Source organism: Mastigoproctus giganteus, chromosome 8 (assembly GCF_048544385.1).
Source record: "Mastigoproctus giganteus isolate SK-2022 chromosome 8, ASM4854438v1, whole genome shotgun sequence".
Lineage (NCBI taxonomy): Eukaryota > Metazoa > Arthropoda > Arachnida > Uropygi > Thelyphonidae > Mastigoproctus > Mastigoproctus giganteus.
The window spans coordinates 18,875,244-18,889,920 of NC_143582.1; the positions used below are offsets into that span (position 1 = coordinate 18,875,244).

The 14,677-nt window shown below is 35.3% G+C and overlaps 1 protein-coding gene across 1 annotated transcript in view; it reads right to left on the reverse strand.

Annotated features, from left to right (window-relative positions):
• Nucleotides 1-966: 966 nt before the first annotated feature.
• The window catches only part of LOC150081309 (dehydrodolichyl diphosphate synthase complex subunit DHDDS-like), a 131,318-nt gene continuing 117,607 nt past the window's right edge, over nt 967-14,677 (reverse strand). Inside the window, exons 6-7 of the mRNA XM_090380157.1 lie at nt 13,684-13,897; nt 967-1,182 (exon numbers count right to left, since the gene is read on the reverse strand). Of these exons, the coding sequence (XP_090236283.1) occupies nt 967-1,182; nt 13,684-13,897 (430 nt within the window). The remainder of the gene's footprint in view (nt 1,183-13,683; nt 13,898-14,677) is intronic.

Consider the following 14,677-nt stretch of genomic DNA (forward strand, 5'->3'; position numbering starts at 1 on the left):
GCTTAAATAAGTTCAAGAAAGAGCTAGACAAACTATTGAAGAGAACGAATAGGTGAAATTGGAGGTGTCTTTTTTTTTTGCTGATGCTGTATAAGCTTGCTTTCTTGCATAATTTGCTAATGCATCATAGTACTAACTTTTGAAATAATGGCATAAGGTATGCACATACGCATAGCTTTAATTATGTAACTTATTGAAAATTGTTACTAACAAAAATTTTGGTCTAAAAGCCTCAGACTATGGAAATTTAGTAGACAACAAATTCCAACCCAAATGGCTGCAGACCAATCCAGAAAAATAATCTTCTGTTCAAGAATATTTTAAATAGTTGATATCTCTCATTGCTTATTCTTTGACCTTAAAATAAAAGTAAACATTCATTTTTTAAACCTTTACCAAGTGCATAAAACTTTCCTTTTATTATTTTTTTCTGGTGAAACTCCTTCTACAAAGAAGTTTATAACATTAACTATAAGAAAATATAACATTAGTATGCATGGTGAAGTTTTTTCAACATGTTCCTACCAGTAGCATAGCTACCCTTTTTTGGGCCGGGAGGCAAAGAACATGTTCGGGTCCCTACTTAATTAATGAAAATTGCAAAAACAGGAGACAGGCAAAGACGCCGGGCCCCCAAAGAGCCCAGGCCCATGCCTTGCCTACATGGTAGCTACGCCACTGGTTCCTATTAATGTTATACTTTTAACATCCCCAGTAAAGAGTTAACGAAATCATGATCCTAAACAACTGCTGCCACCAGGAAAACTCTAAACTTTAGTTTGAGATAATGTAAAATCTATTTTTATATTATCAAACAAATCTTTTATAGTTTGAATCTCTTTAGTGATTCAAGGTCTTACTTCCAGTAACCTGTAACATTTGTGAAAGCAGTCATGAACAATACACCAGATTTCAACACAACAGTTTATTTTCAAATTGAATTATTTATTTAAAAAATAAAATTTGTTAAAGTTCAATGTCTCTTAATTCTTGTAAATGTCTATACCGCTTCTCCTCAAGATGGTTTAAAAATTGTTTTATCCTAAGTGTTTGGCATTCTTGATTGTTTAAATCCATACTTTCACAGTATTTATCTGTATTTTTGCCAGAGTCTGTGCATTTTAAATTTTTATCCTTTTCACTATAACTTGCTTCAGGAATAGCTTTCTTTTCTTTTATTCTCTATAAAGAAAAAATAAGTTGAGACTTACTTATTTTTCATCAAATAAGTAAAAGTTTATTAACTATTCAAATGACAAAGAATAAGTTTTATCATAAACTCTGAAATCAGACTACTTATGCTATCTTCTCTAGCCAGTAGCAAAGAACACATCTAATTGTCTAAGAAATTAGATGTCAATTTACTTCACCAATATGAAGGGCAAATGCATACCAAGTGTATGCATGCATATACTCCAGTTATTATTATTATTTTTTTTTTTTGGAAGAGTAATGGAATGTTCCTCTTCTCAGGTTAACAATGCAGGAACAAAAATCTCAATCTACAACCTTACCAATGTCACTGTAGTCATAACTAAATAACCTGACAAATTGATACCTGCTCGGGAACATTTTTATTATATATAAGTTCTAACTTAATATAACTGTTTGGGGAAGAATTTGTTTTAAATAAAACTTTATTGCTCAATTATTGACAATGTTAACAAATGTTACATGATAAAAAGGGAAATTTGTGAAAGCAATTATGAATATTTAGATCTTGCTAAAACAAACTTTGGGGGGGGGGATCTGAATTGCAAATTGTATAATTATTTAATATATATATATATATATTTTTAAATTTAAATAATTTTAAAAATGTAAGATAAATGAAAGAATATTTACTTGCATAGTCCATTACAGATAATGGTGTCACAATTCACTGAGTGTGTGCGTGTGCAAAAACACACACACACACACACACACACACACACACACACACACACACACACACACACACACACACACACACACACACACTTTGCCATAAATACTATTAATGACAGCACTATGGAGACTCCTCTTCGAATTATGTTAGACTAGAAGAATTCTTACAGACTTCTTCAACAAACCAAACTAGCCATTCTCAGGAAGAGTTAGTGGGTACCTCCAGTGGGTTATCCGATGTATTTTTTTAAACAGCATCACATAAATCAACCTATGAACATGCACGCTTTGATGTAATATATATATATAAAATGTGAAAGAATATATATATATATATATATATATATATATATATATATATATATTATGTGAAAGGATGGGTTGACTATATAAATACCCTTGCTTTGTAAAAGTATTTATATAGTTAACCCATCCTTTCAATCTATGAAGGTACTTGATCAGAGTAAAAATAGCATTCACAGCATACACCACTGCTCCAATTCATATCAGTGTAATAGGTTCAGATTTCTTCCAAAAAGTCATTATGACAATTTTATGAAATAAAAATATCATCACGTCATGTGCCACACCACACCTGATTAGGAGCTGAATCGTGCTGAAAGGTCCAGTGGTCTCTATGGAAATAGTATGGGGTAAGAGGCGTCACCATTTTCTCAAATATGTATGCACACTACACTTTCACAGAAGATTTAACCCTCCGTTCATAGAAAACGCATCTGTTATGCCATTAAAACTCATATCTTATACCAAATCATCACTGACACAGGATATTATCCTTTCTTTCCACCTTATTATAACTAGCAGTTTCCCCTGGAGCCATGTAGGGGAGGGGGTGGAGACCTATCATTTGAAATTTAATATATATATATTTTTTCAATAGTGTAGCCTGTCTGCAAAGAGGATCACCGGAGTATAAACAAGAACATTTTTTAGGCCTGACGTAGCTGAGTGGTCAGAAGTGTGAGTGCAATAGCATGTGCTCTTTGAGTGGACCGGGGTTCAAGTCAGTGACTACTAAATACGATTAATGGTTGTAACTGATGATTTATTGTAAACTCCACCGACCTGGTGGTCATGCTGGAGTATAAACAAGAACATTATCAAATTTTTGTCTTCTTCTGTGTAATATTACAGTAACAGTTCTAATTGTAACCACCAGATTTCCATCAGAGCAGGAGATAGTGCCTTTCACCATTCTCCTACAGAAACCATTTCTCGACTTAATTTAATTAGCTAGATGTGCAAAAAGACATCACAATTTTTGCAAAATATTGGTTGTTAACAGCATTGATCACTTGTGGAATTCAGGTTGTGCACAGATGGGAAGAGATGGAGTTGTTTATATATTTTCTGAACATCTTCTACCTTTATAGCATAGTGGACAAATTAACTGATTCCTAACAGCTGACACAATTTTAAAATATCAAACAAAGATTGTCTTGATCTGTACTATACTAAACATTTCCTTGATGTCTTTTGACACACCATTCCATATTAACTTACACAAAGAGGACAAAACTAATTATTTTGGTACACATTGCATAAAGAATAAACTAAATACTGAAATTAAGGGTTTAATTCTGTTTATTTCACTGGTCAAACTTTGTAAGAGTATTTATATAGTACTGTGTATAATAAGAAGACCAGAATCCACTGAAATTTCTCACTCATAACATTGGTGATGAGTGAAGATTTTCAGTGGGAGTTTTCTTAAAAGTATTGCCATTCACAAAGTTTAAATATCTATAGGATTTTCTAGAAAAATATATTGAAAATCTAAGACTATTTACAAAATTCTGTAAAAAAAATTTTTTTCCCCAAGGAATATTTGCATGTTAAATGTGTTTGTGCAATAGCACAAAACAAATTTATCTTTGCTTGGTGCTTGTCTGACTGTGGTTAACGGTTACAATCAGACACATTTTTGAAAAGTAATAAGTTTTGCCAAAATCAGTTTACCAATGTTAATGTTTATAATGAACAATTTAAAAAATAATAAAAAATAAATAAAAGGGAGGCTTATCAAAGATGTGATTAATAATAATCACCCATTAGAATAGCCCATCACCACCAAATACGGAGGATGCGGAAAGGTCAGGGAATGACCACCGCATATCCCGGAGCAATATGGCCTTAGTTGCTAATGCTCCTAAAAACCAAATAACAAACCATTAGAATATTGAAGAAATCTACCCCTAAATAAACATTTTAAAACATTGAACTTATATCATTTTCCTTATTATTATTTCTTCACACATTTATTAACCCGAATTGAGAACTGAAACCATCGATTCATAATAATTTTGATAGTTAATTTATTATATGAGAACTAAATATGGATGATGTGCAACAATACTGAAATGCTGCAATCTAATGTTATTTGTTATTTGGTTTTTTTTTTTTTAGGAGCATTAGCAACTAAGGCCATATTGCTCTGGGGATATGCAGTGGTCATTCCCTGACCTTTCTGCATCCTCCATATTTGATGGCCATGGGCTCGAACCTCGGTCTAATAAAGAAGCGTGTGCTACGCACTGCTGCTCCTGTCCACCTGGCTACAGAGGCGCCACTGCAATCTAATAAAATTCACCTTCCACAGAAGAAGTTGAAAAATGAATCTGATCTATTTTAACTTCTATTGTCACTGGATTTTTTCCCCCATTAACTATCTACATATAACCATTACATTCAAAATCTGGAGTTTGTTGAAAATAATTTGAAAAGGCAAAATATCTGCAGAAGTGCAATGTTGTATCCCACTCTTTTTCAACAGTGGCAGGTTTGACACTATGCTAGGTGTACTTCACGTTATAATGCAAGTAGTCAGGTAGAGTGTTTCAAGCATTCCATTTTTAAAGGATTAAAATACAACCATAAAAGAATACATTTAATTGATTTTTTTAAACCCTTGTACCTTATTGTATTGTATTGGTATTGGTATTTTTGGGCACAAGGGCAACTAGGGCCAAAATGTGCCTGTTCTTATGACATGTTTTTATATAAAATTTGGTTCCAGTTTGTAATCATAGAAAATCATATATTTTTATCTGCTTAAGAAAGGTAAATAGTTCTTTTAAATTCGCATTGTTTCCAATAATATGGGCAAGTGATAGAGGCTCTTTCAGTTGTGACAGTGAAGGGAAACAATTTTTTCGGAAATAGGAATACTGCTTACAATCTAAGAGTATATGCTTGACTGTAAGTGGTAAAGCACAATGAGTGCACTGAGGTGGGACCTCCTGCTTGAGTAGATATATATGGGTTGGATGTGTATGCCCTATGCGTAATCTTGCTAGCACAACCTCTTCTTGTCTGTTTTTCCTTAAGCTAGATTTCCATAGTGCTGGTTTCTCTTTGATTTCAAGCAATTTGTTGTTCGTTTGTGATCTCCAGATTTCAGACCACTGGATTGTATTGATTTTTTTAATGTGCTTCAAATAATCTACGTATGGTACTTGGTAATGTGATGGTGTTGCACTGATTGGTTGTTTGGCTGCCTGATCTGCTCTCTCGTTACCTGTGATACCAGAGTGCCCTGGATCCAGCAAAATAGCACTGCATGATTCTTACTTCGTAGGTGGTTTAAGCAGGAAAAAATTTGTTTTATAATGGGATGCGATATTGAAAGTTTATTGTCTAATGCAGACACTGCACTCATGGAATCTGTGTATATTATACTGCTAGTATTGTGGGAAGTGTTTATATTTTCTAGGGCTAATTTTATTGCATATAATTCTGCAGTGTAACTGCTACACTCAACTGGTAATGATATAGAAAGTGTAAAAGAGGAAAAGACAGCTGCAGCACCAACAGAAGAGTCTGTTTTCGAACCATCTGTATATATTATACAGCATTGAGCATTGTTGAGGGCATGGCCTTTATGTAGCTGTTTAATACTTTCATCTGACAGGGATTTCTTTCCCCATTGCTGAAAATAGTTATCACAGTGAGGGAGAGTTACAGACCAGGGTGGATCAGGTACATCATTCTCTTGAAGCATATTGTCAAAGTTTATGTCCCAGGCATGTATCAGTTCTTTTAATCGAATACCAGTGGGTCTATTTTCTGTAACTTTGCTGTTGTAGAACGTGATCCAATCAGGGTTGAGAAGCAATGGTCGAACAGGATGGGCTGGAAGGCTTTGAATTTTGGCTGCATAATTAAGGAGCAGCATTTTCCTTCTAAGGTGAAGTGGAGGTTCATACGCCTCTACATACAGACTCTGGACAGGGGATGTTCTAAAGGCTCCTAGCGAAGTACGAAGGGCACTGTGTTGGATGGTGTTCAGTCTGGTTAGTGCACTTTTCCTGGCAGAGTCATAGACAACAGCTCCATAATCTAATCGGGACCTGATAAGAGCACGATACAGATGTAGGAGAGAGTATCTATCAGCACCCCATTTCATGGCAGAAATGGACCGAAGAATATTTAGTTTCTTTAAGCATACTGTTCGGAGATATGTTATGTGAGAAACAAAGTTAAGTTTGGTGTCCAACATTAAACCTAGGAAACGAAGATTACTGGTGAGTGGTATCAGGTGGTTCTTTAGCCGTAGTTCCGGTTCCGGATGCAGCTTGCGTTTTTTGCAGAAGTGAATTGCAACAGTTTTTTGTTCTGACATACGATATCCATTCTGCTGTGTCCATATTTCTAGCTTATTTATGGAGAGTTGCAGCTGTCTTTCAATAGTATGAATATTTTTTGAACTGCAAGATAGAGTGAGATCATCAGCGTACATGTATAATTCGACAGTATTGGGAATGTTGTGGGTTATAGTGTTCAGCACTAAGTATTGACCCTTGTGGGACACCTTCTTCTTGAGTATAAATACGAGAAAGTACTGTTTGATAACGAACCTGAAAGGTTCTGTTTTGGAGGAAGTTTTGAATAAATTTCGGTAAATGTCCCCGCAATCCCAGGGAATGAAGTTCTCGCAGTATGCCATACCTCCAGGTTGTGTCAAAAGCCTTTTCAATGTCCAAACTTACCATTACAAGGTGTTCATTTTTCACATAAGCATTACGGATGTTAGTCTCTGCTTTCACCATGAGGTCTAAAGTGGATCTGTTTTGTCGGAATCCAAACTGATTGTTTTTTAACAAGTTTTGAGTTTCAAGAACCCAGGTAAGTCGCCTGTGTATCATCTTTTCTAGAGTTTTACCTAGACAACTGGTGAGGGAAATTGGTCGATAATTTTGTGTGAGTGATTGATCCTTTCCTGGTTTGGGAAAGGCTAGAATAACGGAGTGATGCCAGGCGGAGGGATAGGTACCTTCAAGGAAGATCCGATTAAAGAAAGTTATTAGCAATTTCAGAGCTATATTGTTTAGATGTTTCATCATTACATAATAGATTCCATCAGCTCCGGCAGCGCTATTTGGTGATCTGTTTAGTGCTGTTTGGAGTTCAAAAAGACGAAAATGTTGATTGTAGGCTAGAGACTGGGTAGTTTGGAAATTTATCTTATATTTTTCTGCTATGGCTTTAGTTTGTAGAAAGGAAGTATCATAAGCTGTAGTGGCGGAAGTTTTGGAGAAAGTCTCTGAAAGCTCGTTGGCTATTTCTTGTGGTGAAGATATTTCTTGTCCGTTCTTGGTAAAAATTGGAGCAGAAACCGGCAAAAATTTTCCATTTAGTTGTCGAATTTTTTTCCAAATAATTTTACTGCTAGTGTCTTTTGTGATAGAAGAGGCAAACTGTATCCATGATTCTTTTTTGGCTTGTCTTCTTATTTGCCGTGCTTTTGCCTTAAGCCTTTTAAACTGAATTAGGTTGTCGGTGGTTGGACACTTACGGAACTGATTCCAGGCTTTGTTTTTTTCTTTTTTCGCTATAGTACAAGCGTCATTCCACCAGTGTTTAAGGTTTCTGTGTTTGAAAGCAGAAAACATTGGTATTGCTTTGGAAGCTGCTGCTAGTATTTGTTTGGTAATGTGCTCGGTGGCATCATCAATGGACCCTAGTTGTATCAATTGGCTATCAAAGGAGATGGAGACAGAAAACTTTTCCCAATCTGCTTTAGAAAATTTCCATAATACCCGATGATCGGGGCAAGATGTCTGCATTGTTTGAATTCTGCATATTATTGGGAAGTGATCACTGTTGTGCAGATCATTTAAAACCGTCCAATCAATAATAGGAAGTAACTCAGGGGAACAAATAGACAAGTCGATTGCCGACATACATCCCGTGGAGAGATGAGTGTAGGTGTTTTGACCAGTGTTTAGCAAAGTTAGGTTCAGTTGGTCTATGAGTTTTTCTAGCAAGTGCCCTCTATTATCCATGTAAGCAGATCCCCATAGCGGGTGATGTGCATTTAGGTCACCAAGAAGACAAAAAGGAGATGGTATCTGTTTTATAAGATCTTCTAATTCTTTCAATGTGTAGATATTGTTAGGTGGAAGATACAATGAGATGAGAGTTATTGTTTTTCCTATTGCTACACGAACTGCAACGGCTTCTAAGTGGGTCTGAAGAGGAATGTTTCTTGCTGGAAATTTACAATTCACTAGAATTGCAACTACACCATGTGCATGGCTTGAACTAATTCTATCTTTTCTATAGGCTGTAAAATGTTTAATCGAATAAGTTACCTGTAGATTTAAATAAGTCTCTTGCAAGCAAATGGCTACCGGATTATATTGTGAGATCAAATCGTATATATCATCGGTATTACTGCATAAACCTCTGCAATTCCATTGTACGATGTGCATCATTATTTGGTTTTAGAGAGGGAAGATGATTCTGTCTGTTTCTTGTAAGAGGGAGCAGTTTGCTTTTGACGATCATGTTTTATCTTATCCCTTCTTGGAAAAAAAGGGCGTCCATATTCTGTACTCCCTTCTACATCATCGATACCAGTAGATGAACATCCAGTCTCCATGTCATCTTCTGCATGAAGATCAAGGACTGTTTCTTCTTGTGCATTTACAGCTTCGCTGTCCATACTGCTTGAATTTGGTTGTTTCAATTCAGAGGCACGTTGCCTTTGTGGTTTCTTTTGTAATTTATCGATTGATGTAATTTTAGATGGAACTGAGAGTGGGGTATTGTTTACTTCGTCGATTGAAACAGGTTTGTTAGTGGGCTGATCTGTCAAAAGTACAGATCGTGCCCATTCTGCAATGGATGTGTTAGGTGATATTGACACTTCTGTTTGGGTAGCAACAGCTTGACAGTTTTGGGTAGCAGTAGCATAGCTGCGTTTTGGCATAGTTACCTTGACTTGTCTTCTTGCTTCTTGATATGATACTTTGTGTTCAATCTTAAACTTCTGTATATTTTTTTCCATTTTCCACAGATCACATGATTTTGAATAAGCTGGGTGATCATTCTTACAATTTGGGCACTCTGGAGATTTTGCAGTACAATCTGTTTGAGAATGATTTTTCGAACCACAATTAGGACATGTAATTTCTCCTCTGCATGTTGTTTGAGAATGACCGAATTTTTGGCATTTGAAACACCTTAAGGGATTTGGAATGTATGCCCAGACTCGGCAGTGGAGGCAGCCTGCTTTTACTGAGTTTGGTAAATTTGGTGTAGTGAAGGTCAGTATGATATTTCGTGTTGGAACTAGTTTATCGTCCTTCCGGATCATGATTCGCCTTGCTTGTGTTACTTTTTGTTCTTGTAATTCCGTAACTATTTCCTCTTCGGTGACGTTTAGTAGATCCCACTCACTTATTACTCCTTTAGAGGAGTTCAGTGTATTATGCGGCGTGACTTTAATTGGGATTCCGCTTATAGTTGTTAGTTTCAATAACAGTTCAGAGTGTCTTGTCTGCGTGGTTTCAATTAATAAATCTCCTGACTGGAGTCATTTTACCATTTTTGGTGTTCCTGCTGAATTTTCAAGACATCTTTGAATGACAAAGGGAGACAAATTGCTTACTGGTTGATTCGATAATGAATGCATTATCAGAAAAGCTGGTGGTTCTGGTTTGCTAGAATCTGTTCTCATTCTTTTCGAGAGACTAGGATCATGTTCCCTTCTACGGGTGTCAATATGTTGAGTGCCTGTTGGCTCTATTGGTGGAAATTCGTCGCAATCCATTGTTGCTCCTTTTCGCCCCGGGAGAGGAGCTTCCTTCTCCCAGGTTACCGGCCCCGCCACGTGGAGGCAGGAGCGGTGCCACCAGTGACCAAGCGATAAAAAGTTAGTGGTTAGTGTGTTACAAGAGTTAGTTATATATATACAAAAGAAAGGTGTTTTTCCTTTCTTGTAGGAGGCTTCCTTCTTTATTTATAAAGAGCCAGAAAATAAATAACTTTGAAAGGAAAAGACTTTAGAAATTTTAACTACTTCTTTATAGAAAATACTCTTTGAAAATCGCTTTGGAAATCGCTAGATCACTCGCTTGGCACTCGGGGCCGTACCTTATTGTAGTGGTGCCTATAATACTATAGGCACTACTACAATAGGGTACCATCTTCACAATGGTAATAAATTTTTTAAAATAATTTTGATCATTTTTAAAAAAAAATTATTGCTATTATGGTGATAAGTGGTTGCAGAGCCAATTTTCAAATGCATAAAGTTATAATGCAGCTATAAATGAATATCTTCACTGAACGTATATACAGTATATTTTCATTACTTCAATATCAGATTACTCAAAATGCAGTGTATTTTGAAGTCACTACTATTTCCTGACCAGCAATATAAAGTTTTATATGATTTTAATACTGATTATTCAAATATCTTCACAATGGAATTCTGTTTCAATTGGGTCCAGCAAGTTGTGAATAGCTTTTATAATTTGAAAAGACTGTTGAAACCCAATGGACAAACATTGTTCTAAAGAACATTTAGCATTGTTACATAGCATTAGCATTAGTAGAGGCATTTGATGCAAGAAAGCAAGCTTATGCAGCATCAGCCAAAAAAAAAAAAAAAAAAAAAAAAAAAAGTAACATAAATAAATAAAAATAACCACTTCCACTTCACCCCTCTGTTCGTTCGAAATACCTGTCCAGCTGAGCCTTAAACTTATTTAGGCTATCAACTTCCACGACAAGGGATGGAAGTCTGTTCCACCCACCAACCACCCGCTGGCTAAAGGCAAATTTCCGCACATCTATCCTACATCTGTCTTTCCTCAATTTGAATTTATGCCCTCTCAGGTGATTTTTCTGAGCTAGAGGAAGAATCCCATCAGCATTGAGCATGCTCAAACCATTCAAGGCTTTGTACACCTCTATCAGATCACCCCGCTGGTGCCTAGTTTCCAGACACTGTAATTTGCAAAACTTAAGCCTTTCTTCGTAAGAGAACCCCTTTGTCCCATTCACCAATCTAGTTGCCCTTCTCTGTACTCGTTCCAGCAGCTCTACATCCTTCCTGAAATGAGGCCTCCAGGCCTGTATACAGTACTCTAGGTGTGGCCTGACCATTGCCTTATACAAGGGAATAATCACCTCCTTATCCCTGCTAGAAAAATTTCTATATATCATTGACAATACACCATGAGCTACTCTTGCAGCTCGTCTGCACTGCTCAGAGAACTTCATATCTGCCTGCACCACCACCCCCAGGTCCCTTTCATTCTCTACCACTGTCAGTGTAGTACCACAGAGTTGATACGTTGCTCTGGGGTTGCTGTTTCCCATATGTAGTACTTTACATTTGTCAATGTTAAACTTCATTTGCCACCTCGAAGCCCATCTGCTCAACCTTTCCAAATCCTGTTGCAGCAGCACAGTGTCAGTAGTGTCCTTGACAACCCTGCCAACCTTTGTATCGTCTGCAAACTTGGACATTAAGCCTGATATACCATCATCAATATCATTTATAAATACAGAAAACAATAAAGGCCCCAATACTGAACCCTGAGGGACTCCACTAATAACATTAGTCCACGATGAGCAGTATATGGTAAATTTAAAGGTGCCATAGTATATGGCACCTTTAAATTTTACTCACTTCCTTGAGAACAATGTGCAAAATCATTGAGAATCAAAGTAATTGTAACTTGGGTTACAGATGCATGTGTAATCCAATTTATTTATATTGCAAGGGGTGGGGGGAACACTCTTTGTTAATGAAACAAAATGAGCAATATCCCATACAAAGGTACTGCACATTTTAAAGCATCTGAACATACATACTCAATTTGCAGAAAATGATAATAAATGTACTTCAGAGGGAAAAAAATAAACTTTCCCACTGGAGGATTAAAAAAAATTAAATAAATAAAATAATTCTTCTTAAGGAATTCACAACGAGGCATGTGAAGTCATTTTCAATTTCTCACACATAACAAAGATCGCAGACATTCATTTTTTGCTTCTCTAATAGTTACACAGCTCAATGTATATGAGCTGTACATTAAAAGAAGTGCTGTATCGTTTATGCTGCTGTATGGCAGGAGTACAGATACTTTCTTTCACAGAGTAATGATACTGACAACCACAGAAAAACCCAAGCACTGATTACCATAATTGTATATACCTTCGAGAGAGAGAGAGAGAGAGAGAATCCACATTTTGGGATATTATTTGCTGTTTAATACTTGTAAGCCTCTTCTAGCAATGCTGCTCATTCTATAAACTTCATAACAAAACACTCAAACTACTCTTGCTAATTACAGCTACAACTATGTATGCCAGTCAGAGTGCTTATGCAAACTGTTGACTTGTTTTTACATTACTTTAGAGCAGCCAAGCAAGAGCCCAGCATAGGTAGGCAGAGCTTTAAAAATATATGTTTGATTACAGTTATAAAATTTTGCTTTGGTTAGGTGAAATTAAATCTATTTTTTGTGTATACACAATAAGTCACTATTTACAAAGAGATTAACCATGAAACCTACTTCAGGAGCTTTTATCTCTTGTTTTCAATACTATTTTTCCAAGCTAAGTTAAAAGTGTAAGATACAAAAGCCTCCATGTTCAAAGTAAACCATTCTAACATCCCGAAAATTGGGATTTTGTTTTGGTTGTTTGTTATGCATTATTTGTTTTAGTATATGATTGCATGTAATATTTTCCTTTCACAGAGTTTCCATGGTTAATATTTTCAGTATATAGTGGCTTACTTATGTGCACAAAGAGAAAAAAACAAATAAATAAACAGATCTAATTCCAACTTAATTAAATTTTGCAACTGCAATCAAATATATATTTGTCAGCTATAACTTGGACACTGGGCATTTCTCTGTCTAAGACACTCTCAGCTGGTCTAAACTGACATCAATAATATTAACAATTCATATAGTTAAGCTCAATGAAGTAAATAATGCAAAAAAAGGAGCAATGTCACTTTTTTCTTCTTGGATTAAAATTATTAAATGGCAGATAATATTAAAAAATATGGATACTCTCTCTTGAAGGTATGCACAATTATAATAATAAAAAAGCGGTGCTTGTTTTTACACACAGATTAGTCATCAATAAAAATGAAACTGTCATAATGGTTCTGGAAATCTAAACAAACATTAAAAACAAATAAAGAACGTATTAAAATCAAGAATTAGAAAAGGGTTAATGCTCTACTGTAAAAGTCAGAATGGCAGGAATACAGATACAGTACTTTCTTTCACATAGTAATGATACTGGCAACCACACAAAAACAGAAGCATTGATTACCATAAACATAATTTTTTCTATGTATTAGTAATATACATCTGATTGGGACTTCACAAAAATGATAACATTATCTGTGATAACCTTGTTTTTTTTTTATTTTATCAGTTTAAATTTTGTAATTTCCTTTCATAGTATTTAAAATATATTTAAAAGAAAACTAAACGTAAATATCTAAAAAAAATTCACCTTTAATATATGAAGATTGTGCTGGTAGAAAATAATTGCAGCAAACAAATGCCAGATAGTGAATTCTGGCCATAACACATTCAGAAAAGATAACATAGAATAACTACTCTGCCAAAGAAGAAAATCACTAAGCCGAACTTCACCAGATGTTCTTACTAACAGGTCTGGAGGTGAACACTGCAGACACTGATCCATTAATTCTTCTGAGATGTCACTAAAAATGTAAACAAATTATAGGCATGAAGATACTAATAATACACTTTACTTTTGCGTATTGTTTCAGTAATTTTTTCTTAATTCAAACAAATTTTTAACTTATCTTGACAAAATCTAACTATTTATATAAGGCACCATATGTCACTTTAAGATTTACTACTGTCTGGAAATTACAATCATGGTCAGGATACCATATTAATTTACTACACAAACCTAGAATTTATTACAATAATTTAACAAAGTAAATGCCAATTACAAGATCAACGACTGAAACTGTAATTTAATTTTGTTAAGCTATATTAAATATAGTGGTATAGTGAAAAGTGAAATAACACAATATTTTTACTTTTACCCTCTTAAAATTATTTCATTAGTACCTTCCTATACATTTGAAATAATTTAACATATACAAGAAGATATTAGTCACCTGAAGGCATCATTAATTATTCTTTAATATTAGGATAATTATTACATCATGCTGAATGCACATCACTTGCAGACTGTGTAACAGATTGTTTTTTACACTATCCTGTGTATAAGCCTGCCAGCAAATGCTGTTATTTTGGTTTGTATTCAGCTAGAAATATGGCATGGAATAATAATAATAATGCAACAAGTAACGACCATCCCGATCATCATGTCAACCACCAGTATGGTGCCAAAGACCCTGTATAACAGCCTAGCAGCAATAGGTTTCCAAGAAAATAGCTACAAGGAACTCCAGAAGATCACAATCCTGAACACCTGTAGGATAGCCAGAGAGAGAGATCCTTGACTA